Source organism: Mobula birostris, chromosome 8 (assembly GCF_030028105.1).
Source record: "Mobula birostris isolate sMobBir1 chromosome 8, sMobBir1.hap1, whole genome shotgun sequence".
Taxonomy (NCBI): Eukaryota; Metazoa; Chordata; class Chondrichthyes; order Myliobatiformes; family Myliobatidae; genus Mobula; species Mobula birostris.
The window spans coordinates 42,561,663-42,589,097 of NC_092377.1; the positions used below are offsets into that span (position 1 = coordinate 42,561,663).

Here is a 27,435-nt window from a genome sequence, read left to right on the forward strand (position 1 = left end):
TTAATTTCACACCGGGAGTTGATATGAATTTTGCAAATTTAATATGGAGATTAGTTGGAGCTGGCACTATAGAGGCTTTATTCAATTCCACAGGCAAGAAAAAACTGATCAAAGTAACTAAAACTGCTTATTGAATTATTTTATGCATCCCTTATGAGTTGGAATGCTCCTGTGGTGCAGGAGAAAAGTAATTTGGTCCTCCTCCACCACCCCCGAACATCCTCTGCAAATGCACGTTTCATATGCAACCCATCTTGTTTATGCATAATTTACACAATGCATTATTTATCAAGATGACTCAGTAGCATTTACATATTCAAGTAACTCTCTCTGTCCCTAACCAAATATATTTGGGTGTATTTCAAAAATAACTTCATGGGATATTTTAGAAAGATAACATCAAAATTGCAAGACCCAAATGTAGAAAAAAAGCTGCTTTATTTCTGAAATGTATGTACGCTAGTTTATGAGACAAACCAAGATACATGTTTGTAACTTTGCTCTAACATAAAACAATGTAACCCATAACTTAAGTAGACTAAACCACCCTTCAGTAAACCTTCAATATTTTTTGGGAAAAGGAGGTCACATCCCAGTCAAACAAGAGAAAATCTGCAGATGCTGAAAACCCAAGCAACACACACAGAATGCTGGAGGAACTCCAGCTGCAGGCCAGGCTGAGTTTCTGTATTCTTGCAATCTATAAGCCTGGAGCTGGGATGTTTGCAACTCTGCTATAGCACTGTTGGCTCTAAAATAAAGTTGTTTGCTTATAAACCCACAGGAAGTTCAACACAATGTTCACAGGTTTTACAATAGCACTATAATTTATCAAGATATAAGATTTAAGGTTTAAAATTATAATCTAAATACATATATTTATGCCCATTGTCAAGCGCCATTTGTTTTGCAGATAAATTGTCAAAATGGAAATTTAAAAAATGATTTACCCACAACTCTGGATTTTATTATAGCACAATCTATTATTCCAGGCAAATGAATGGTAAGTAAATGAGTCAGACTTGATGGTGCTAGTATCATAATCTCCTCTTTATGACCATGCAGCAATAGATGGTGTCAGAATAAGGCAGAAGATTTGCAATCAATTGCAAAGCAATAATGCTCAGAATTGACCTCAGTCACATTCCCCACTCAGATCTAATTGTTGCAGTGATGAGAATTTCCAATTTTCAGACATTTACTGCTGGCATCAGTAGACTTCTCATACACAGTAAACTAGAAGGAAAATTCTATTTCTGAAACACCAGAAAATTAGAATTTGACAATATTAAGGAAGAAACAAAAATCATTAACTTCTGTAAGATAGATGTTTACATTTTAAAATATCCAGATTTGAAATCTCTCTCACACATATTAGTCTCTCTGCAACTGGCGAATACCATAAATTCAAATTATTCCCCCCCCCCATTCCATTGGAGGAAGTTGCAAAGAGCACCATATACTTAGGAGGAGGGATTAAATCCTAACGGCAATACTGTACCGTAATTTCAAATTCCACATTACACTGCAATTTGGTAATTACCATGAGGTTTGCTGAGTAAAAAGAGACGAATATTAATTATTTTGTCGTGCCTTTTACTGGAATCGTTAGTCCCAGTATTACTTCGCAATTTCATTTCGGTGCAGAAAAGCTCGATCTTATTCTTTCAGAATTGATCACTACTTGTTACGGCAACAATAGGTTGCCATCTTCATCATCAGTGCTCTACACAAACTACCTAAACAGGAGTCATGGATAACTTGAGCGTTGTGAATGCCACATACAATTTAACGGTGACAACTTTTCTCAATAAATATTCTATTCAAGAAAATACTCTGGAATATCATCCAGTGTTTCTAACACTTTATAGAATTTAGATGAGCCTGTATTTTTGTTTTTATTTTCAGTCTGGTTGAAACCTGCTACAGTACGTTCCAAGTATTAGCCAATGATAATCTGCAACCTCTGTAATACAACACCACACGTAAGCGTAAAGTGTTCTTGACTCCTTCCTGCTGTTTTGGCTGGCGTTGACAGCTTGGTGAGTTGGGTTTTCCAGCTATCTGAACAGTAGTAGAGTTTGATAGGTGGCCTTCGTGCTGCCACCGTACTCGTCGCTGCTTGGAGTGAACTTTCTGCTGACGGTGCTGCGGATGTGGTGACGCTGCGGCGAGCGCTGCAGCTTCCTGGGATTGGGCGGAGAGCACGGGGATTTCCGATCAGTCGGCCCCCGACTGCTGGCGAGCGTGTGTGCGCTTCTACCCGAGCCCTCACGTGGGCTTTGGCCAATTGCAGTACATGTTGACTTTCAAAATAAACACTTCTTTCCATTGTGGGGAGGAGGGGAGAAACAAGGAAGGTTTTTTTCCCCCCTGAGTTAAAGTCTGAAAATAGCAATTTTCGGGACTTAGGCATTTCTTTAGGAAAAAAAGACTACGAAATGATTAATTATTGGAAATGATACTAAGCAAAAATACTTAGAGGAAATGTGAACAGCCGTCACTTTTTCTTTTAAAGATCTGCAGATTCGTATTATTTTAAAACGTAGTCTTTGTAGTATTACACGGGTTTCGGGCACAATTCTTTCAGTGAAAAGTGAAAACTATTTGAAAAGGTTAACCGCATAATCCAGTCGTGATCTGCCTCATAAACCTAGGTGGGAGAAGGGAGGCCGGGGACTTGGGTACGGTTTTAGGCAAATAGGTAATGGACATTAAGCGGGTTATGGTAATAGAAAGTCCCAGAACGCATCGATCTACAGCATCTGTGTTGATTTACGGGCCACCCCGTCCACTGAGGCGGATATTATAGAACATAGTATAGTACAGCACAGTACAGGCCTTTCGACCCACAATGGGCCGACCCTTAAACCCTGCCTCCCATATAAGCCCCACCTTAAATTCCTCTATATACCTGTCTAGTAGTCTCTTAAATTTCACTAGTGTATCTGCCTCCATCACTGACTCAGGCAGTGCATTCCATGCACCAACCACTCTCTGAGTAAAAAACCTTCCTCTAATATCCCCCTTGAACTTCCCACCCCTTCCCTTAAAACCATGTCCTCTTGTATTGAGCAGTGGTGCCCTGGGGAAGAGGTGCTGGCTATCCACTGTATCTATTCCTCTTATTATCTTGTACACCTCTATCATATCTCCTCTCATCCTCCTTCTCTCCAAAGAGTAAAGCCCTAGCTCCCTTAATCTCTGATCATAATGCATACTCCCTAAACCAGGCAGCATCCTGGTAAATCTCCTCCGTACCCTTTCCAATGCTTCCACATCCTTCCTATAGTGAGGCAACCAGAACTGGACACAGTACTCCAAGTGTGGCCGAACCAGAGTTTTATAGAGCTATCATTACCCCACGACACTTAAACTCTATCCCTCGACTTATGAAAGCTAACACACCATAAGCTTTCTTAACTACCCTATCTACCTGTGAGGCAACTTTCAGGGATCTGTGGACATGTACCCCCTCTGCCCCTCCACACTACCAAGTATCCTGCCATTTACTTTGTACTCTGCCTTGGAGTTTGTCCTTCCAAAGTGTGCTACCTCACACTTCTCCGGGTTAAACTCCATCTGCCACTTCTCAGCCCACTTCTGCATCCTATCGATGTCTCTTTGCAATCTTCGACAATCCTCTACACTATCCACAACACCACCAACCCTTGTGTCGTCTGCAAACTTGCCAACCCACCCTTCTACACCCACATCCAGGTCGTTAATAAAAATCATGAAAAGTAGAGGTCCCAGAACTGATCCTTGTGGGAGACCACTAGTCACAACCCTCCAATCCGAATGTACTCCCTCCACCATGGCCCTCTGCTTTCTGCAGGCAAGCCAATTCTGAATCCACCTGGCCAAACTTCACTGGATCCCATGCCTTGTGACTTTCTGAATAAGACTACCATGTGAAACCTTGTCAAATGCCTTACTAAAATCCATATAGATCACATCCACTGCACTACCCTCATCTGTATGCCTGGTGACCTCCTCAAGGAATTCTATCAAGCTTGTTGGACACGATCTGCCCTTCACAAAGCCATGCTGACTGTCCCTGATCAGACCATGATTCTCTAAATGCCCAGAGATCCTATCTCTAAGAATCTTTTCCAACAGCTTTCCCACCACGGACGTAAGGCTCACTGGTCTATAATTACCTGGACTATCCCTACTACCTTTTTTGAACAAGGGGACAACATTCGCCTCCCTCCAATCCTCCAGTACCATTCCGATGGACAACGAGGACCTAAAGATCCTAGCCAGAAGCTCAGCAATCTCTTCCCTCGCCTCGTGGAGCAGCCTGGGGAATATTCCGTCAGGCCCCGGGGACTTATCCGTCCTAATATATTTTAACAACTCCAACACCTCCTCCCCCTTAATATCAACATGCTCCAGACATCAACCTCACTCATATTGTCCTCACCGGCATCAAGTTCCCTCTCATTGGTGAATAGCAAAGAGAAGTACTCATTGAGGACCTCGCTCACTTCCACCGCCTCCAGGCACATCTTCCCACCCTTATCTCTAATCGGTCCTACCTTCATTCCTGTCATCCTTTTGTTCTTCACATAATTGAAGAATGCCTTGGGGTTTTCCTTTACCCTACTCGCCAAGGCCTTCTCATACCCCCTTCTTGCTCTCCACAGCCCCTTCTTAAGATTCTTTCCTGCTACCCTATATTCCTCAGTAGACCTGTCTGATCCTTGCTTCCTAAACCTCATGTATGCTGCCTTCTTCCACCTGACCAGATTCTCCACCTTATTTGTCACCCATGGTTCCTTCACCTTACCATTCTTTATCTTCCTCACTGGGACAAATTTATCCCTAACATCCTGCAAGAGACCCCTAAACATTGACCACATGTACATAGTACATTTCCCTGCAAAAACATCATCACAATTCACACCTGCAAGTTCTGGCTTTATAGCCTCATAATTTGCCCTTCCCCAATTAAAAATGTTCCTGTCCTCTCTGATTCTATCCTTTTCCATGATAATGCTAAAGGCCAGGGAACGGTGGTCACTGTCCCCCAGATGCTCACCCACTGAGAGATCTGTGACCTGACCCGGTTCATTACCTAGTACTAGATCTAGTATGGCATTCCCCCTAGTCGGCCTGTCAACATATTGTGACAGGAATCCGTCCTGGACACACTTAATAAACAATTTAAAATTCATAATGAAGAAACTTAAGCTTTAATTATGACCAGCAAAGAAAACGTTTCATCGCAGGAACAACCGTTGTTAATGCCAAATCACACCCCGCCCCCGACACATGCATTCTTCTGCCAGTGAATTACTGGGTAGTTACGAGTGGAACAAGTCAAAGCTCAGCACCCTGACCTAATGGTACCGAAGTTCATTGCAGCATCCCAATTGCCATACGGTGGACATTGGCAACCATCAGAGATGGGAAAAACTAGAATTAAATACAACTACTTAGTTCATTAATATGCACGTCAACAGCTAATGACAATGTTAGAGCGGTAGTTCCATCTCCCTAAGGCAGATGTGCTATGCTAGGACCACAGTCTTTGGCTTAACTCCAAGGACGTAAACAATATCTGATTTTAGAATAAAGGTGACTTGATGAAAGTTTCCCTCCCAAAGTTATTTCTGCTATTTTTTTCTTTAGAAATACCAACATACCTGTTATGTTTTAACCTCATTTTTGTATTTTAGTTCTTACCAAATGTGTTAATTTTATATTCTTAATATATAGAATAGCCGAAGAAACAACTGTGTGCAATAGAGGTTATAGCAAAGTACAGGTGGGTACCATGGGTTTAAATTAAAGAAAAGGGATGGTTAATTTGTGTTTATTGCATAGTATACCAGTAAGTGCAAAGAGATACTGAAATAGATTCCTAAATCTGAAATACACAATTCATAATTTAACTTGTCCATCATTTTCCCTTCAAGTCAGGGGTTCCCAATCCGGGATACATGGACCCCTTGCTTAATGGTACTGGTCCAACAAGGTTGGGAAACCCTGCTTTAAGTGGTACTAAAAACAGGGGAATACCAAGTTGGCTTTAATACAAAAATGTAAAACAGAACCACAGAAAAAGAGAGAAATTTAAAAATGTTTGTATATTGAGATTGTTACAGCAGGTTCCACTCCCTCCCCCTAACCATTATGTGTCAAGAAATACTAGTATGCTATATGAGTCAGCAGCAGGGTGATAATGACTGTTTCATTCATTGGTAATTCTGAAATCTTCACACACCCAAATCCAACTGATAGAATGCTACATACTTCAGCATCAAAAATAGGCTGCGCAGTGCATCTTTTGGAGGATGGCACCAAGGTCTGTAATGGGAACTGAAAATATCCAGCCAGTTGGGGAAACATCTGGATTTGCAAGACCACTGACTGGAAGTATTAACTGTGATATGCTGAGTACTTGTATTGCATCTCAGATTTATAGCATCACCCGTGTTTAAGCTGATTTGGGTTCCTGTTGCATTTGGGAGTGGGTGGTATAATGGAGACATGCAGTTTGAATGAAATGTGGAGATTGGGATTGGGTTTGACAGTTGGTACGTGGGATTGTGGGGGAGTGATGGAACAGATGAGAAATTGGTATTCCTGTTTTTCAGAGATTAGGATTGATGGTGGTAGAGGGAGCATATGTGGTTGGTGATGATCAGGGAACATACACATCATTACAAGAGATTGGATCAGTTGTATAGGCAGTCGGGGGGAGATTAGGGTCTGAAATTTGTATGGTTGCTGAATCGTGGAGTTGGGAGTAAGAATAAGAGGTGGTAGGTTGGGAGAGGGAGGCAGAAGGTAAGGGGGCTGCTCTGTAGAAGTCGGCCTAGAGTTATAGAAATAGAAACAGACCCTTCAGAACAACTGTTCTATGTCGACCACAGTTTCCATCTAAACTAGTTCTGATGGATGAAAGTTGGTAATTAACCTATTTGGCAGGCTTCTTGCTCCATACTGCCCAGAGTGCCACAGGACAATGAGGTCCTAGTTCCCTTGCAGCAGATCAGAAGGACCATTCATCCCATGTATTCCTGATGTGATTAATACAGCAGGGTGAAAGTGTGACTGATGTCCAGAAGAACCCAGTTCAATTTCCAAAGTGACTTGAAACAACATTGATGATCCAAGAAGAAGTGATTTTTGATCTAAGCAGAATCAGGAAGAAGCGTGTTAAGCAAATAAAATCCTTGGTAGACCACTTGCTATTTTGTGTGAGAGTTTTGAAACCGAGAAAATGGAAAAGTTCTAATAATACAATGATAGTTTCCATTAAATCAAAATGTACTTGTGCTCCTCTCCTCGTTTGAACTATTAATACTTATACAGCCTTTCAGATTTCATGGTAGAGTTACTGGCAGATGTCATTTTAGGGACTAGACAAGGTGAGAGTAACCGCTGGATCTTTACAAAACTGTTACAATTAGTGCCAGAAGTTTTAGTTGGAAACTTTTTTGAAAGATTATGTGCAGAGAATATTCTTGCAGTGGTTGGCAAGCTGAATGGCAGAATGAAATTTATTTTAAATTGTAAAGACTGGGAGAGATGCTGGATGTGGTTTTTAACACGATGGCTAGGCATTGTTTAGTTGAAACATACTTCAGTCAGTTACTGAGTGAGTGAGGTTATTGATGTAGAGAGGGGAGGAGCTCGAAGGAAATTTCCAGCTGAATTCCAATACACTGGGAACTTCACACTTCCCTAACCCAGGAACAAGAAAAACTATTATAATAGATCAATTTATACCTTCATTGAGATGAATCAAACTGTCCTAAATGGCTTTCATGAAGGAATTTTCCAGTGCGTGTACAGAACTTGTCAGGGCATTTGAAGAAACTTATTGAACATATGAACTATTGCATAAATTAAAACATGCAGCCCTTTTAGGAGTTTTGTCCCAGTGTTACGTAAATACCATATTTGAAATGGATTGATACTCCTTACAGTTTAACTATGTATGTATGAATGGAGGCTCCTCCATAGAATCATGTTAAATTAACTTCCATAATGTGTAACTTTTAATTCTTGGGAATTGTGAGATTTCCTTGCAGGACATTTCTGACAACAAAACTTTAACAGTTAATCAAATTTAGGTTGTATTTACATTCTATTAATAATCTTTTAAACACTCTTTAGGTTTGTTGAGCAACAGAACGCTGATGGCCTCCAAAGAAGTTCCTGTTGTCAGATCAAGCGTGTTTATTCGTCAAGATAGTTCCAACACATCACTGTCTTTGGGATTTGACCCTCATCAGGATGGATTAAATCTTCAATTTGTGGAATCTCTGGAAGATCGGTACAAATGTGTCAGTTGCTCCTTTGTTCTATGTAATCCTTACCAGACTGGATGTGGGCATCGATTTTGTGAAAACTGTATTGCAGATTTAATGTAAGTATTAACATCATCATCAACGTCCATTTCCACTAATCTGAATTTCCACATCAGTACTGCAATTTGCTGATGAATGCATAATATTCCATTCCTTTCACAATTCCCTCAAAAACTGAAGTAGTGCACCATCACTGCTTCCACACTTGAGTAAAATTCACATACGTTAGTAAGTTGGTATTCCACTGCACAAGTGCTAGTTAGTGATCATCTCAACAGGAGACAGTCCAGTCATTTATCCTTGACATAACATTGACCTTTAACAATCACCATCCTGAGGGGAAGGGTTCACCACAGCAACTTTACTGGACCTGTCAATAAATATTGTGGCTTCAGGAGCAGATCAGAGGCTGAATATCCCACAGTGATGCTGATCTCCTGAACTCACAAGCCTTTCTACAATGCACTTCAGAAATATGGGGTGCTGAAAATCAACAAGACAGAGAAGTTGACAGGCTGAAATAAAAATAGAAACTGCTGAAAACAATCAATAGAGCAAGCTGTGTGTTTACAACACTTTCAGTTTTTATAGCTGTTTTTGTTTCATTTGCTGAGTTGAGTTCAACTCCAGCAATAATGCAGAAAGTTCAGGACAAAGTAGTCCATTTCATTTGCACCCTATCCAGAACTAAACCTTTTTCTCCCCACTTTTGTACTATGGTGGCTGCAGTCTGTGATATTTATTAAATGCAACTCGCGAACACTACACTGAGTTCACTCACCCTACCCAAGAACGTTATGATCAAGAAGTATATGGACACAGGCTCATTGTAGCCTACTGTATGCTGCATTGCATTTGGCTTGGAGTTACATTGCTGTCTCCTCATCATCACTGAGACTAAGTCCTCAGATTCCCCCCCACCCACTCAATAACACTGAGCATTATTTTCACCTGGAGGAGTGCAGTACTTAGCCAGAGGAGGTGGTGGAATCACATGCAATTATGTCTAAGAGGCAATAAGGCAGGCAGTTGTAGAGCAAGGTATAGAAGAATATGGTGTTAAGACAGGCAAATGGGCTGAGTGTAGTGGGGCGAAAACATGGCCATGGTTGCAGTGAGATGAAGTGCCTGATTCTGTGGAGGATGACTCTTTGACCGTGATTACTATTCAAAGCAAAGCTGGTCAAAAATGCTCAGCTGTGCCTTATCCTATAAATACATTTTTAAAAACTTACTCTATTAGAAATCTGCTCTTGGCTTTTGGGTACTATATAATTTTGGTGCTTTTAATTCCAGAATTTAAGAGTAAATGCCTTTACTCTTTCATCACATACAGGAACAGAGACATTTGTTTTTCCCCTTGTCTTGGTGACTTACTGCTCATTCGGTGATGACAAGTTGTAGCCAAAATCGTTGAATACACCCAAAAACTCTGATTTTGTTTTAAATGTTATAGGATTATTGAATATTAATTCAAAATAAATTTATTATCAAAGTACATTTAAAACCCGGAGATTCATTTTCTTGCGGAAATACTCAATAAATCCATTATAGAATAATAACCATAGTAGGATCAATGGAAGACCACACTGGCTTGGGCTGTTCAACCAGTATGCAAAAGACAACAAACTGTGCAAATGAATGAATAAACAAACAAACAAACAAGCAAGCAGCAACTATCAAGAACATGTGATGAGTCCTTGAAAGTGAGTCTGTAGGTTTTGGGAGAAGTTCCATGATGGTGCAGGTGAACTTATCTCCATTGGCTCAAGTGCTGATGTTTGAGGGGTAATAACTGTTCCTGAACCTGCTGGTATAAGTCCTGAGGCTCCTGTACCACCTTTCCGATGGCAGCAGCGAGAAGAAAGCATATTCTGGGGGGTCCCTGACAATATTTCACATAGATTTGCTCAATGGTAGGACAATATGATGCGTAATTCTATACCAGGGATTCTCAATCTGGAGTCAATGGACCCCTTGCTTAATGGTACTGGTTCATTGTGTAAAGAAGGTTGGGAACCCCTGTTCTATACTATTAATTAATTATAGTGGTTTTAAATCATAGAATATATTATATGAGATCATTTTGTGGCAGTATAAACAGTAAAACCATGCATAGCATGAAGTTATACAAGGAGAGTTTTTGATCTTGTGGACAATTGATTTTGTGTATTTTATAACCTAATTTTTTCTTTTGTTTTTAAAATGCTTCCTAGAGAGTCAAAACCTATTGGCATTTGTCCTATTGATCATGAAGGAATCATTCCAAATTTGGTAAGATAAAGTTATAAACATTTTATGAGAAAACAAAGTTAATCAGAGCTGTGAAATTCCTCTGATTGGGGAAATAAGGTGATACTCTTAAAAATAATACTCTTAAAAGAATCTACATTCAAAGCTGTACATTTTCAAGATTTGTTCATCACAATGAAGCACTGCAAAATCGAATAAAACATTTCTTGTTTGTTGAAAGAATAAGTTCACTCAGTTTTGAGAAATTTATGTGTCATTTAGAAAAATGCTATTTCAGTGAAATAATTTTGCAGATGTTGGCTGCTCATTGTGTCCTCACACTAATATACCATGCCTAGGAATGGAAGGTCACACTTTGTTTTAGTGGTAACGGGTCCCTGATCTCTATTGTATTGACTGGAAGTAGCTACTGTTGTAAAGGGTAGGAGGGAACGTGAAACATAAAAGAGTACAGCAACGCAGTAAGGAACCTTCAGCCCAAGATGTTGTGCTGAACAATATGAACCTACCCCATGATCAAATTAACCCCTCCCTCCTACATAGCCCACACCCCTCAATTTTTCTTTCATTCATGTGGTTAAGAGTATTAAATACCCTCAATGTAACTGTCTCATCCTGTACCCCTGGCAGTGTATTCCTACTTCTGATGTCTCCCCTAATCATTTCTCCACTTACCTTAAAAGGATATCTTCCGGTATTACCCACTGTGTTCCTGGGGAAAAAATGGCACTGGCTCTCCACTCTATGCCTCTTATAATCATGCACACCTCTATCAAGCCACTCCTCATCCTCCTTTGCTCCAAAAAGAAAAGCCCTAGCTCACTCAGCCTTTCTACATAAGATATATTTTCCAATCCAGGCAACATCCCTACATCCCTTCTGCACCCTTTCAATATTTGTGAGACATGAACATTCCTAGACATGGGTATGGATTCAGTTGGAGAAATGTCACATCTGTAATCAGTTACAGTGTTTTCAGGAGACAAGATGGTATGTGTGTAACTTGCCCATATTATACTGCTCACATGTTATACTGCCCATATTATGTGCAACCATAATATATCTTCCAATAAAGAGAGAAATAGACTAAAGAGCTTCCCAAAGGCAGAAGGAACATAGCAAAAGTCAAATCAAAGAAGGGAGATGGATAACTGAAAGTTTGTTAAAGAGTTTGGCTTTAAGGCATATCTTAATTGACGAGCTGAAGTTATTGAGGTTGGACCAGCTTCTGCACATTAGTATTATACTAATATTAGTGGGAAGTTGGAGGATTGGGAAGCTGTTAAAAACTAACAGAAGTCAACTAAAAAAAGTCATAAAGATAGAATACCAAGGTAAGCTAGCCAGTAACACTAAAGAAGATTCCAAAAGTTTCTTCAGATATATAATGTGTAAAAGGTGGGCGAGAATAGATATTGGACCACTGGAAGATGATGCTGGATAGTTAGTATAGGGAACAAGGAAATGGCAGATGAACTGATTAAGTATGTTGCATCAGTCTTCACTGTGGAAGACACTAACAGTATGCCAGAAGTTCAAGAGAGTCAGGGGGCAGAAGTGAGTGAAGTTGCCATAGTTGGGAGAGAGTGCTTGGGAAACTGAAAGATCTGAAAGCGGATAAGTCACCTAGACCAGATGGCTTACAGCCCAGGGTTCTGAAAGTGGTGGCTGAAAAGATTGCGGAGTAAATATCTTTCAAGAATCACTAGATTCTGGCATGGTTCTGGAGGACTGGAAAATTGCAAATATCACTCCACTCATCAAGAAGGGAGAGAGGCAAAAGAAAGGAAATTAGCCTGACGTCAGTGGTTGGATGAATTTTGGAGTCGATCATTAAGGATGTGGTTTAGGGGTACTTGGAGACACATGATAAAATAGGCCTTAGGCAGCATGGTTTCCTCAAGGGAAAACCTTGCCTGACAAATCTATTGGAATTCTTTGAAGAAATAACAAGCAAGATAGACAAAGGAGAATTGATGGATGTTGTGTACTTGGATTTTCAGAAGGTCTATGATAAGGTTCCACACATGAGACTGCTTAACAAGTTAAAAGTCCATGGTGTTATAGGAAAGATATTAGCATGGATAGAGCATTGGCTGATTGGCAGGAGGCAAAGAATAGGAATAAAGGGATCCTTTTCTGGTTGGCTGCCAGTGACTAGTGGTGCTCCACAGGGGTCTGTGTTGGGACCGCTTTTTATGTTATACATCAGTGATCTGAATGTTTTGAATTGTCTTTTTTGGCCACGTTTGCGGACAATATGAAGGTAGATGGAGGGGCAGGTATTGTTGAGGAAGCAGAGAGGCTACAGAAGGATTTAGACAGATTAAGAGAATGGGCAAAAAAGTGGCTGATGGAATACAATGTCAGGAAGTGTATGGTCATGCACTTTGGTAGAAGAAATGAAAGTGTAGAATATTTTCAAAATGGAGAGAAAATTCAAAAATCTGAGTTGCAAAGGAACTTGGGAGTCCTCATGCAGGGTTCCCTAAATGTTCATTTGTGGGTGGTGTCATTGGTGAGGAAGGCAAATGCAATGTTAGCATTCATTTTGAGAGGACTAGAATATAAAAGCAGGGCTGTAATATTCAAGCTTTATAAGGCACAAGTGAGGCCTCACCTGGAGTACTGTGAGCAGCTCTGAGCCTCTTATCTAAGAAAGGATGTGCTGAAGCTGGAGCGGGTTCATAGGAGGTTCACAAAAATGATTCCGGGATTGAAAGATTTGTTTTATGAGGAGTATTTGATGGCTCTGAGCCTAAACTCACTGGAATTCATAAGAATGAGGGGTTGATCTTGTCAAATGTTGAAAGGCCTCAATAAAGTGGATGTGAAGAGGATTTTCCTATGGTGGGGGAGTCTAAGACGAGAGGACACAGCTTCAGAATAGAGAGGCGTCCTTTTAGAACAGAGGTGAGGAGGAATTTCTTTAGCCAGAGAGTGGTGAATCTGTGGAACTCATTGCCCTGGACAGCCGTGGAGGCAAAGTCATTGGGTATATTTAAGGCAGAGGTTGATAGATTCTTAATTAGTCAGGGCATGAAGGTATATGGGGAGAAGGCAGGATGTTACGGCTGAGAGGGAAATGGATCAGCCATGATAAAATTGTGGACCAGACTCGATGGGTCGAATGGCCTTATTCTGCTCCTATTTCTTATGGTCTATATCTGCAATATACATCTAACATTGCATTCTTAGACTATCAAATGCATTGAACATGGCACTGCTTAATGATAAGTAAGAATAAGGCCACTGTTCATTATTGCCTTCTGATGTTTCTCATCTGTTCTCAGAGGAAATCTCCAGCATTAACCCAGATTTTCAATTTGTCCCTCAATAATCTTCAATTGCATCACATCAAGTGAATTACTTTGATTTCTATTATAATTACATCTGCAAATGAAAATAGCTACTTGTGCTGAGGGATAGTTGCTTGCTCTTCCCCTTACCTTACATAATTTGGCCATCTATGAGTTAGTAAGTGCTTTCAGATGAAATCACTTTTGAATGGGGAAAGCATGTGCTCTGTGATTTTTTTTAAACATTTTGTTGTTCGAATCTTGGAGATACATGCTGGTAACTTATATGTAGCATTGTATACAGCATTAAAAGATTGGCTGGGAACAAGTGAAATGCTTTATTCAGAATGACCTGTAATGCAATGGAAAATTAGATGGTATTACTTAGACTTTGCTTTGTGATTAATTCTATAACAGTAAATTTGAGTATTTCCAGCTAAATTTAATAAATGTTTTTTAAAGATATTTAAAGATAACTGCTGCAAGAGGGAGGTGTGGAATTTGATGGTGTACTGTAAAAATGCACCAGACTGCAGTGTAACTGTATCCTTTGGACGTTTAGGGGTAAGTTCAGTGGAAGTACTTCCATAATTTTCACAACTATCTGCAGATTATCCATGTATGGAGACAGCAATAAGATTCTGCCGTTTGTTTCAAAACTGCTTCAAAATCTAAATACCATACTTGTATCTCTCTTCTCAAATGGAAGGCATTAATTGACAAATATGATGATTATACTTCTGTATTCTTAGTTGATATCATGATCTGCTAAAAATTTGAGAATGTTATTACATTCAAGCAATTGAAATTGTTTACTGGAAAAGGAATTTGAGAGGCTGTAGGCTAAATTTTAAACATGGAAAATGTAAGTGGTCTGCAGTCCTTTCATTGATTAAAATGCTTAACATTTTGGAGTGGGTATAGAATTCTCTTCAAAGGCACTCATTTCCACTTTAATGAAGCAGTATGAAAGGTGGGCAGCCAATCATGGAAAGAGGGTTTGTAATTGTATATCAAAATGAGGCCTGCCTTAATTTTAATATTATTCTAATTTTAATGATAATCAGCTGGCTTTCCCAAGACTTAGAATACTGGCAGCTGACAGCTGTTGGAATTGGCTTATTCTGTGAAGTAAAAGCATCAACACTGATTAAGGATTAGGAGGACATGTGTTTTTTCTTCTCTTACACAGGTATACTCACCATTGCAAACCCACTTGTTCCTATATGATTGGATGCCCCACAGCCTAAAATTGGAAAACCATCAACCCTGTATGCTAACTGGAAAGCTATCTTTAATTTAACATTCTCTTTTTTTTTAAATTTTATTTTTATTTGGATAAGGAATTCACAAGTATCATGTACTTTTTCCACAGTTATAACCTTTTCCATTTTTTTATATGTATAAAACTACAATTATTTATACATTCTTAAGTACACATTGAGATGATACAAAAGGAAATTAGACACTTAAATAGATAATTATGTACAGTGGTAATTCTAATCTATTAGGCTAAGTAATGGTATTAGTTGTTAAGAAACATAGTAACAATAGTTTCCATAAATCTCTTCTGGACCATTTCTTCTGGTCCAAAATGTTGTATGTAAGCCTATGTAACAACCATTGTAGGTGTTTATATCCTAACTTGTACATGCTTGCTCCTGCCCCCAGACATAATTATCCAATCCCTATGTACTTACTTACTTACTTAATTTTATCATTTTTTATCCCTTTAAATTTAACATTCTCATGTACACATTAATGTTTTAAAGTCAGGCTAAGGTATGCTACTGAAGCAGAAGAAAGAATATATAACATACTTCTTTGTGCTTTCGGAGTATTTGATGGTGAAAGTAAAAAGGATAACACTTTTCTACAATAATAACTTCATTTCATTTAATTTAAATTATGTAACACAGACATGCTTACAAGCTATTTTCTCATTATTTTAGGATCACCTTAAAAAATGTCAGTTTGAAACGGTAGCATGCGTCAATGGTTGTGATGCTACCTTGCGAAGAAAAGATTTAATTGATCATTTGCAAACGGTGTGTGAATATAGGGAAGAAGCCTGCCAATATTGTAAAGTGACTTTAGTTTTTAAAAACATTAAGGTAATGTTCCATTCAAAAAAAAGAATCTTTTTCTTTTGTGGGGGAGAGGGGTGGTACATTGGTATTTCATAATTTTGTGCAATATAAGATCAAATATGCAGCTATGTGTTTATCTCTGCATTTATTTGGCTTGATATTCATTGCCTCTTCCTGCCCCAATACTTCTCTGGGTGACTATTCTCCCTGTGTGAGCCTTGCGTCAGTGACTTAACTCTGAATCAGGAGGTTCAGAAGGACTTTCTCCAAGATTGGAATAATTATTGCTGAGCCACTATGTTCCATTGAAGGAGAAGTATAGTTGCTTTTTCAAAAGACTTTACAACCAAGGCAAATTTTCCTCTTGGGTTGACATGAAAGATCTAAGGCAGAAGAAAAAAGGGGGACATTTATACTCTGATCAATGCACATCCCTCAATTATAGATGGATTTATCGTTAGAGCCACAGTAACCACTTCAAAGGAAAGTCATAAATAATTGTAAAGCAAGTTGGAATGTTTTAAGGTATGAGAAGTATTTTATACAGACAAAACTTCTTTTAGATGGCAAGCACTGTGGGAGTTCTCCTCCCTGAGGACAAATACAGTGGATCCCAGTTAATTGGGCCACTTTGGGACCAGTATATTTTGGCCTAATTAAGTGGCTGCCCCAATTAACCAAAGTTTCATGGAAATAGTTAAAGTATAAAAAAGACAAACTGAGTGACAAATTATGTATTTAAATGAAAAACAGAACAAGTTAGAACACTACTAACACAACTACAGTACCATAAAACTATGTTAGCTCTCAATGGTTATCGTTGGAGGAATTGATGCTGTGTGCTCTGCATTCTTTTGATTGACTGTAAATGAACAAAATCAGTGTAGACAATGTACTGCCTTGAGCAATCCTTTCAATGACTGCATCCTCCAAATCTTCATTTTCATTGTAGCTTTCAAGATGCTTGTTGTTACTTCTAAATAATTTGTTGTTCCTAAACTGTTGAAGTAGTGAAATGGTTTCATTTTCTGGCATCTCCAAAGCTCAATACTTGAAACCGCAGTGAGCATAACAGTTCTGAATTGTGTTGCTGCTTATTTCTCGCCATCTATTAGCGACAATAATCACTGATTTTTGAAAATATATTGACGTGGTTTAAAACTGTTCACTCTAAGCACAGCGTCATGTCCAATGGCCACACAAATGCACATGACTGACATTAGTTAGAAACTGTTCGGCAACTGTCTGCTGCCCCATTTAAGCAGTTTTGTGTCCCAAATAAATGAAGAGAATCCCAGCTATTTTCTTGATTGATTTTTGTTCTTTAAGAGTTGGCCCAAATAAGCAGCTGCTCTGATATAAACAAAGACCCAATTAACCTGAATCCGTGTGGCCAAGTGGTTAAGGCATTCGTCTAGTGATTTGAAGGTCGCTAGTTCGAGCCTTGGCTGAAGCAGCGTGTTGTGTCCTTGAGCAAGGCACTTAACCACACATCGCTCTGTGACGACACCGTGCCAAGCTGTATGGGCTCTAATGCCCTTCCCTTGGACAACATCGGTGGCATAGAGAGGGGAGACTTGCAGCATAGGCAACTGCTGGTCTTCCATACAACCTTTCCCAGGCCTACACCCTGGAAACTTTCCAAGGCACAAATCCATGGTCTCATGAGACTAACGGATGCCTATAAGTGTTGCTGGATAAAACAAACGAAGAATGCTAGATAGTTTTCCCTCCTTCCCACAAGGCTCCAAAGGCAATTAAGGTAAAATGGTATAAATTAGGAATCCAACCTTACATTATCATAACTTACTATCATACTGTGGATAGTACAAAGGGAAGTGTACAGTGATAGGGAACACAGTGCTCAGATATGGGACGACAAGCTGACGTCATATTGAATGCTGATCTTTTTGTAAGAATGAGGCCTAATGTTGAAATTAATCTCATGATGAACTCCATTTGAAAGTAAGATTATTTAATATGACAAGCACATGATTGGCTCAGATTGATGCTTTTCTGTTTAAGGAACATGAAGTGATCGCATGTCCGAAGTATCCGATTAATTGCACAAACAATTGTGGTGAAAGTTTTATAAGAAGTGAGGTGAGCAATATTTTAAATGCTACGGAAAGGCTCCTAACACCATTTAAAAAAGTAAAACATTAAAAGGTAACTAATATGTTTTTAGTCTGACCTTTATTATAGAAAAAAGGCATAAATAGGCTAAAGATAAAAGTTTGTGATATGATGTTTTTTGCTGTGGACTACGTGGAAGGTCCTTTATTAACAATTATGATTTGAAACTAATCTTCAAATGTTTAGCACAGGGGTTCCCACCCTGGCTTTCTTGGACCCTTTAATGGTATTGGTCCATGGTATAAAAAAGGTTGAGAGCCACTGGCCTAGATGAAGTTGGTTTGCTAAATGGTTGAGGGGCACGTTGGTACAGAATAATGGATTCTGCCCATACAGACTGATGACATAATAGAATTAACAGGATTTTGACTAAGTGGTTCCCTGTCAAGATATTTTTCAGGAATTGCAATCATGTATAAATGAATGACTTGATGGGGCTTAGAGCACAAGAATAATTAGTTCAATAACTTAGGCTCTCTAAAGGCTAATTTATACTTGTGCGTACAAGCTTACGCCATAGCCTACACAAGAGGGCTATGCCCTTGTGAGCATTTATACTTGTGCATTGGTGTGTCTGTGTCGCTCTGCAATTCACCACCAAAACGCTAGTTGGCAGTGGGGTTTCTATGCCACTGTGTTGAGTTTCTTCGTGTTGAAACTCAACACGAAGAAACTCAAACTTCAAACAATGGCGACTGAAACTGAAGGAGGGTGAATTTTCTGTATGTACAGTGTAGTATCACTTAACAGAATGAAGAATTTTGAGCCAAAATCGATTTGTCGAAAAAAATCGGCACGTCATGCATTATGGGCACACACCTGCCCGCGCAAGGCTTCATGGTCATGGTAGTCTTTCTCAGGGTAAACAAGTTTGAAGCAAGCGCCTTTTTTCGTAAAAGTAAAAATCCCCTTTCGGTTAACGAAAACAAGTACTAATGTAGGTCTTTCGTAAAAGTGAAGTATGCCCTCCATAATTTCAGAGGTCTGTAAAGCTTTATGGAAAGAATTGCAGCCAGAGTTCCTTCCCTGCCCTTCAGTCACCCAATGGGAAGCTATCGCAGCGTAGGAGGAAATGCGATGCTACCAAGCGGACCAATCACAGTTGTTTCAGTCTGCGTTGCTGCGACGCGTAGTTGCATTTTGGGAGCGGTGCGCATTAGGCTACGCCAGAGGGTTTGCGTAGAGTACAGCGTAGGGTTCGTGACTACATTTGACGCACAAGTATAAATTAGCCTTAACTGAACAAAAGGTCTCTTCAAAAGTTGTTTGTAAGAAGAATCACACACAAAAAGTGCTGGTGAATGCAGCAGGCCAGGAAAAAATGTTCCGTTCTGATACATCTAAATCGCTGACTTAAAACTAACATCCAATATCACGTGCAATACACAAGTGCTGATTGATTTCTATCATCTTAGATACCTAAAAGAAGCCTGAAAAATACATTATTCCTATCAATTAGAAAGGCCTCTCTTATTTTACAGAAAAGTTGACTTATAACTTATGTAGATAACTCTAGTAATTTGCATGCACTGGTGTTTCAAAATGTTCATGTTTTTATATAGCTTGATGCACACCTGACCATCTGTCCAGAAAGTGAAGTGGAATGTAGCTACAAAAAGTATGGTTGCCATGCCAGGGTAAGAAGGGATATTGATGCTCAAATGAAAAGTTTTTGTCAAAGGTCATAAAATCATGTGTAATTTTGGCATTATTTCTACAGGAAAAACGGAGGAAGATTGTGGAGCATGAGAATTCTTGCTTAAATGAACATTTATTGCTTGTTGTTAGAAACAATAATAAGTTGGAAGGACAGGTAATACAATTTGAAAGACATTTTGTTTTACATCAATACTACCAGATACCAGTGACTCCAAAAATGCCATTCTCTACCCTCAACTTGATCGTAAATTCCTCCTCAATACTTCAAGATCTTGAGTTACCCATTCTCAGACGCCTCTGCTTCCAGCTCCTTAGCCCCATGACTCTTTTTCATTCACAAATCTCTAGAATTACTCCCTGTGAGGGCAACTGTCATTAGTATTAATTTATTGCTCCCCGCTGTCCACTTGGTGTCTCTGAACACAAGAATTCTTCCACTACATTTAATTTCTGAGACTGTCCTTATCGAATGAATCCTCTTCTTTCAGGTTCCTGGAGTTGCCCCTGCATTCCCAGTAAGACCCTTCTCACTGCTTTTTGATAGTCTGGTGCGATCTGACCCAGGATCTTCTCAGTATTTCAAACCCTACTCTAATCACTTCTGCAATAACCTCCTTTCAGAGGGCTTTTAGAGCATACAGCAGGAACTAATGCTAACAAAATCATTTACCAATATAATGGTGCTTGACATAACCTCTCGTTATTAAACTTCTGATGGACTATGAGAAATCAGTTTTCACAAGGTTTATTAGGACGAAAGAGTATCTGCATGATACATTCCATGCCATCAGATACTCATAATATTCAAAGCTCTAAATTGTTTGGTTTTGTAGTTGTGAAGGTAAATGTGGTAGCTCATTTTCCCTCAATACAACCTTTTTTTAATTTTAAGATGGTATACCTGCATTGATACAAGTTGGCCTTCATCATTGAGTTTAGTAATAGGGTCATGAGTTGCATAGGCTTTTGGTCATAGTCAGAGTCATACTTTATTGAGGTTGCACTGGAGTATTACCTTTTTAAAGGAAAGACACCGTCAGGCTGGAGAGGGCACAGAGGAGATTTGCAAGGATGCTGCCTGGATTAGAGCGCCTGTTTTATAGGGAGAGGTTTGCCACACTGTATCTTTACTTCCCTGGAGTGCAGGAGAATGAGGGGTGACCTCATAGAAATTTGTAAGTTGACATGGGTATGCATACAGTGGACGGGCCTGGGCTTTTCCCCAGGGTTGCAGGGTCCAAAACTAAAGGGCACTGATAAAAGATAAGAGGGAGAGATTTAAGAGTTCTGAGAAGTAACTTTTTTATGTAGATTTGGTTCTAATAAAAAATGTTTTTAAAAAATTAATAAGTATTAATTATTGATAAACACTTTTCAAATTTGGTATTTCCTGTTACAGTCATAGAGTAGTAAATAACAAAAACAGGCTGTTTGGCCCAACTCACCCCTGCTGACCATAGCATCCTCCCTGTTAGCCTCAGTTGCCCATGTTTGGCCCATAACCCTGCAAGCAGTTTCTCTCCATGTACCTGCCCAAATGCCTCTTAAATTTTGCCTCAACCACTTCCTCTGTCATCTCATTCCCTGTGTAGAGCAGTTTCCTCTCAGGTCTCTTAAATTTCTCTCCTCTTATCTTGTATATATATCCTCTAGTTTTGAACTCTCCAACCCTGGGGAAAAGACTACGACTGTCCATCTGATCCATACCTTTTATGATTAAGATCCGTTGTGGCCATCTTCTCCCTATAAGCCCTCTAGTCTAGGCAGCATCCTCGTAAACCTCTTCCGCACCCTCTCCAGCTTGGTAATGAATTTCTGGTAATGGGGTGACCAAAATAGTACTCAATACTCCAAGTGCAGTGTCAACAACTGCAACATTATGTCCCTACTCCTAAACCGATGCCTTGAATGATGAAAGCCAGCACGTTAAATGACATTTCCACTCACCACCCCCATCTACTTGTGTGGCCACTTTCAGCAAACTGTGCACTTGTGCTCCCAGGTCCCTCTGTTCCACAGCGCTCATCAGTGCCCTGTCATTCACTATATAGGTCCTATCCTGGTTTGAATGTCACCTCACATCTAAGTTGAAAACCATTTGCCACTGCTCAACCCATCTCCCTAACTATTCAAAATGTTTCATTTCCACCCCCGTATAGATACTGGATCTCCAAAAAACGTTATGTGACAGAAACCACATTATCAGTCAGTTGGAAGAACAAATCAACAAGCTTGACAGTAAGGTTGCGCAATTAAGTGAGCTCATTTCGAAAAATGATGACGAAGTTGTAAGAACACAGGTACAAAATTACTCTGCATGTTTTTATAAATAACTGATATGTTGGTGTATACTATAAATGTATTATGTATAATAGGTGTAATACTTTATTAAGTGGCACTAGTTAAAAGTTTTTATATATTCCTTTATGACCTGTAACCTTAGACTTGGATGATAAATGTCACTTGAGGGTGGCTTCTGGAATTGTTGGGCTCTTGCTATTGCCTCGTCTGAGATCCAGTCTGTTTCCTCCTGGTCCTCCGACCTCCCAACACAGGGAGAGCGCTTGGAGGATGGGCAAGCTGTTGTTCGAATGGTAACTTCACTCCAGTGTGGCTGTTCTCTGTCTCCCCCCATATGAGTCAGTGCTGTTTGTTCCCATCCACCTTACTGAACAGAACCTGCATGCAGCACGTGGAGTGCTGGTGGCGGGGGGGGGGCTGATGTTTTGGGCTGAGACCCTCCATCAGGACTGGCTTACGTGGGCAAATGGGACTAGTTTTGGTCGACATCTTGGCCTCTATGGTGGAGTTGGGCCGAAGGGCCTGTTTCTATGTTGAATGACACTACGACTAGGAGATTATGCTATGCTGAATGTATAATCATCACCGTATGAGTTGTTGCTTTTAGTCATCCAAGAACTGGGGAGTCAGTTTCTACCCATATTCCAAATATGTATGGGTTGGTAGGTTAATTGGTCACAGGTGACATTGTGGGGGTGCAGGCTCGTTCAGCCACAAGGACCTGTTACTGTGCTGTGTCTCTAAACCTGTAACCTTCGTACCAGGATAACTAGCTTGTTTATGCTCGAATAACAAAGGAATCTGTGTTTCGGAGAGGACTGAGTTCCGACAACTCTATCAAAGTAAATTATATTACCACTTGCATCCTCTGCATTTTATTGAACAGCAAGAAGGTTTAAATAAATAAAATATATGGCTCATTTCATTTCCTGGTTCCAAAACCATGTTAAATCCGTTGGCAGTTTTCAATTATGTTTCCGAGCACATATTTAATATGTGCCTCAGATCATTGTTGCGTAGCATTTCAAACTAGAAGGTTAGGCTTAAAATGAGGAAGGAAAGATATAAAACAGATCTGGCGGTCAAGTTTTTCCACACACAGAGCAGTGGGTAGATGGTACAAACTGCCAGAGGAAGTGGTAGAAACAGATAAGACATTTGGACAAGTTCATGGAAAACAAGGGGTTAGGGAGGTATGGGCCAATTGCAGAAAACTTGGATTTGTGTAGAGAAGGGATCTTGATCAGCAGTGATGATTGGACTGAAGGGCCTGTTTCTGTATGTCTATGAATCTGTGAATGTCCCATGATTGAAAGTAGATGACTATGATGTAATTTCTTAGTCATCTAGTAATTATAACGGCAATGACGGCTTTTGCCAAATGTGGAAGCCTTCATTTTGGGACAGGACTTCACATCAGCTGATTTTACACTGCTCTAACTGCTCACCCTCACTGGGCGGTATGCTCATGTTGCATTGGTGTTCATTGAGCAAACCACTTTGTGGCTGCTCAGAGGAAGGGTAGGAATTGTGTAAATGACAAGAGTGCTGTTTAAAAAAAACACCTTAATCTGTGTAAGAATAAAAGTAGTTTTATCTGAAACCAGTTCTTTTATTTTTATAACTGCTAATTTTGACTTGCTCAGCCGAGTTCTTGGGGCAGAGGAAATCCTGCATACAGCCTCATTACTGAAGACAACTCTGTCTTTCCTACACATTCCAGCTGAGGTTAAATGTCTAGTATTTGGATCTGGGATTTGTCAATCTAGGTCTGCATCTTTCATCTGCAGCTCGATGAATATCTCGGACACAAATGCACAGAAACATTTCTAACAAAGATCGATGGTCACACTATCTCCAGGTGACTGGCGAATGCTACACCAAATAATTGCGGGAGTCTGACAGTTAAGCCTCAGCTCTGTGGGGTAAAGATGGTGGTATCTCAGAGTGTGCGCCTGCGGATACTTTAGCCTGTTCTGTGTGGACAATTTACTGGTACCAATAGAAGCTTCGTTCTTAAGACTTCACTGTCAGCATCCACTCTTCACCAAAACAGCTTAGAAAATAAGGAAAGCACACTTAAAATCTCAGCAGCCATATATTTGCCTATTTTAATTTCATGTTTATATTTTAAAAAATTTGAACAAGTTAACATCTCATTTAGCTCCACAACAATACAAAAGGTAATCTCAGTCAAATTACAATAACTGAGCTTGACACTGCAGTCATCTTCCTTTGCGTGTTGTTTACTCTTCTTAGTAATTTTAGAAATAGCAAAGATGTAGAAAATCTATATTTAGTCTATTGTAGGAATGGTAAAACAACAAAAGCTGGAAACTCCCCTGGTTGACAGTCTGGTCCCTATCTCAAACAACACGAAGCAAGATATGTTTGCTTTGAATCATAAGATTCTGAAGTTTATTCTATTCATACAAAAAACATTATTTCTTTAATTATTTTACTCAATTTGGGCTGAGAAGTGAGGCTATGCACTACATGAGGCACAGCATAGGGGAGCCTAAATTTGACTTCTTTTAATCTGCTAGGAGATTAAAATATGTAACTCATTTATTCTAAATCTCTAATTCATTATGCTTGAGAAGATCACCATACAATTGCGAGCATTTAATTAAAGTTACAGTGACCACATCAAGACCATTTGATTTTAAGTACAAGTAACACACATCAAAGTTGCTGGTGAACGCAGCAGGCCAGGCAGCATCTATAGGAAGAGGTACAGTCGACGTTTCGGGCCGAGACCCTTCATCAGGACTAACTGAAAGAAGAGATAGTAAGAGATTTGAAAGTTGGAGGGGGAGGGGGAGATTGGAAATGACAGGAGAAGACAGGAGGGGGAGGGATGGAGCCAAGAGCTGGACAGTTGATTGGCAAAAGGGATATGAGAGGATCATAGGACAGGAGGCCCATGGAGAAGGAAAGGGGGAGGGGGGAACCCAGAGGATGGGCAAGGGGTTTACTGAGAGGGACAGAGGGAGAAAAAGAATGTGTGTATATAAATAATGGATGGGGTACGAGGGGGAGGTGGGGCATTAGCGTAAGTTTGAGAAGTCAATGTTCAAGCCATCAGGTTGGAGGCTACCCAGACGGAATATAAGGTGTTGTTCCTCCAACCTGAGTGTGGCTTCATCTTGACAGTAGAATTTAAGTACATGTGGCTTAGACTTTATTGACACCTAAGAGGGAAAAAAATATAAAATAAACTATAGCTGGATAAAACGGTCCTGATGAAGAGTCTCAATTCGGAATGTCAGCTGTTTATTTTCCTCCAGAGATGCTGTCTGACTTGCCGAGTTCCTCCAGTATTTTGTGTGTGTTGTTCAGTGTGAAATGAAATTTTTCCTGTGCACGTATTTCAAGATGAAAATCAATTTTAAGATCTTTAGTCGAAACAATGTTTAACTGGACACTTGTATCATAAACGGAACAATCCGCCACGTACTGAATATTTACTATTATTCCATGCCTATTTATTTCTTTTATAAAATGTACAAAATCAATATTTTGATAGTCTTCAAGAATTCTTCAGCTGCAAATTAGGTTGTTAATGTCTTAATCATAGTGCTGTTTGAATAATGAAAGAGTTCACCATTCTTTTCCTTTTTTCCTTTTATTTGTATTAACTATTATTGTACAATTTCCATTAAAACAGAAAATTCTGGCTGGTCATGCTGACAAAATAATAACTATTGAACAACATTCACAACAATTTTGCAGAAGATTAGATCAAGAAAGAAATAATGAAGTAGCAGCATTGAAGGAAGTCATTCACATATTGAAGGAAAAAGTGGAATGTGCTGAAAATAACATTGCATCATTGGGTCTGTACTCTACTCACAATTTGATTATTTCCTTAAATAATATAACTTGTAAATCTTTTATTTAATGCTCATGTACCTTTTGTGTGAATTTGTTAAGATTTTTGTCAGTTTACAGGCCAAATGTAAACTGCCTAAAATCTGCCCAAAATGATGGGTTTTTTTTTGTGTGCCGTACTCTGCCAGAGCCTTGGCGACCACTTCTTTTTTTCAAGTGGTTGTCTTGGAGGAAAGATTCTGTGGGTGGCCCCCCACGTCCTTCTCACAGCGCAGTTGTTTTTTTTTTACGAGGTCGAGTTGCGAGCTCGACACCAACCCGGCACGGATGGAAAGCGTGCCCGGGAGTGGCCCGACTGGATTCGAACTCGGGAACCTTCGCTCCGGAGTCCAGCGCTGGTGTCACTGCGCCACCAGATGGCAAAATGATGTTAGGGTTGGGATTTAAACTTATTTAGTATTGGTACATTCAGTAAAATCATAAATATATTAGAAACATATTTAATACAACATGTCAGTTAGACAACATGTCTCCGAATAGCACAAAATACATTCTTTGAGAGAAAATGCTAATTGTGCAGGCATCTTTCTTTATAACATTTATGATTCAGAACCAGTTCAGCAGGATATGTTTTCTTTTTAGCATTAAGATCTCACAATAATAGATGCTGAAGAATTTCCTAGTGTAACAATACGTGCTTAAAGTGGGCATCAAATGTAGCAAATTAGTGGATTCAATTAATACATAGGCCAGAAACCTTTACGGTGATATGAATTCTGCCACTACGCAGTATAGATCTTGAGGGGCCTCAGTTTCTTGATTCACTGAGTGTTGAACAATATTTAACTGCACACTCTTTTGCTTTACCCAACAAAAATTTGTCAGACTAAATCACTAAATCTTGAAGATTTAAATTGTTTCCATATCTACAGTTTTTAGGGGAGAAAAGTCCTCATATCTTCTGTGCAAAAAAGTATTCTTCAATCTAATTTTCTTCCAAAATGTCCAGCTCCCATTTTTAGGATTGTGCTGTGTGGTTCTGGATTTCCCCACCCGAGGAAGGGACTTGATTTAGAAGGAACAGAAATTCAAAATGGCCCTAGGGATGACAGACAGTTTATTAGTTTGATTATGTATAAATTTTATGTATGACATGTCCATTTCAAGACTGTACTTGCCCAGAAGAAACACATCAAAACATATTAATGTGAACTGATTATTATGTTAAGCTTATAAAGGATGATAACTGCACAGCTAATCCTATCAAAGTTATTTGCTTTGAACACTCTCACTCTCCAGCATCTGGTGACTCAGTTGCCCAATCAAACTTCCCCTGTCTCTCAATTTTGCCAGCTCTATAAGGCAACGCTACCAAAGTGTTTGCAATTTTGTATGCATCAGAGGAACCGAATTGGTTGATCGCGTCACCCAGTTTGTTTTGCTTTTGAAGTTGGAAATGTAGTGGGAATAATTCTCAAAAACCTGGTTCATAATATCTGAAGTAATATTGTGTTATATTTAACAATATTTTGA

At 39.5% G+C, this 27,435-nt stretch overlaps 1 protein-coding gene across 4 annotated transcripts in view; it reads left to right on the forward strand.

The window, feature by feature from the left end:
• Positions 1–27,435, forward strand: part of LOC140201263 (TNF receptor-associated factor 5-like) — a 37,456-nt gene that overhangs the window by 8,562 nt on the left and 1,459 nt on the right. For 2 of the 4 annotated variants that reach the window (XM_072265065.1, XM_072265067.1), the window contains exons 2-10: positions 8,137–8,389; positions 10,547–10,604; positions 14,345–14,446; positions 15,835–15,996; positions 17,998–18,075; positions 19,671–19,745; positions 19,829–19,921; positions 21,927–22,067; positions 25,739–25,907. In XM_072265065.1, coding sequence (XP_072121166.1) covers positions 8,137–8,389; positions 10,547–10,604; positions 14,345–14,446; positions 15,835–15,996; positions 17,998–18,075; positions 19,671–19,745; positions 19,829–19,921; positions 21,927–22,067; positions 25,739–25,907 — 1,131 coding nt within the window. Of the gene's footprint in view, positions 1–1,956; positions 2,043–8,136; positions 8,390–10,546; positions 10,605–14,344; positions 14,447–15,834; positions 15,997–17,997; positions 18,076–19,670; positions 19,746–19,828; positions 19,922–21,926; positions 22,068–25,738; positions 25,908–27,435 lie in introns of those variants that run through there. The other 2 variants (XM_072265066.1, XM_072265068.1) reach the window with 2 other exon arrangements.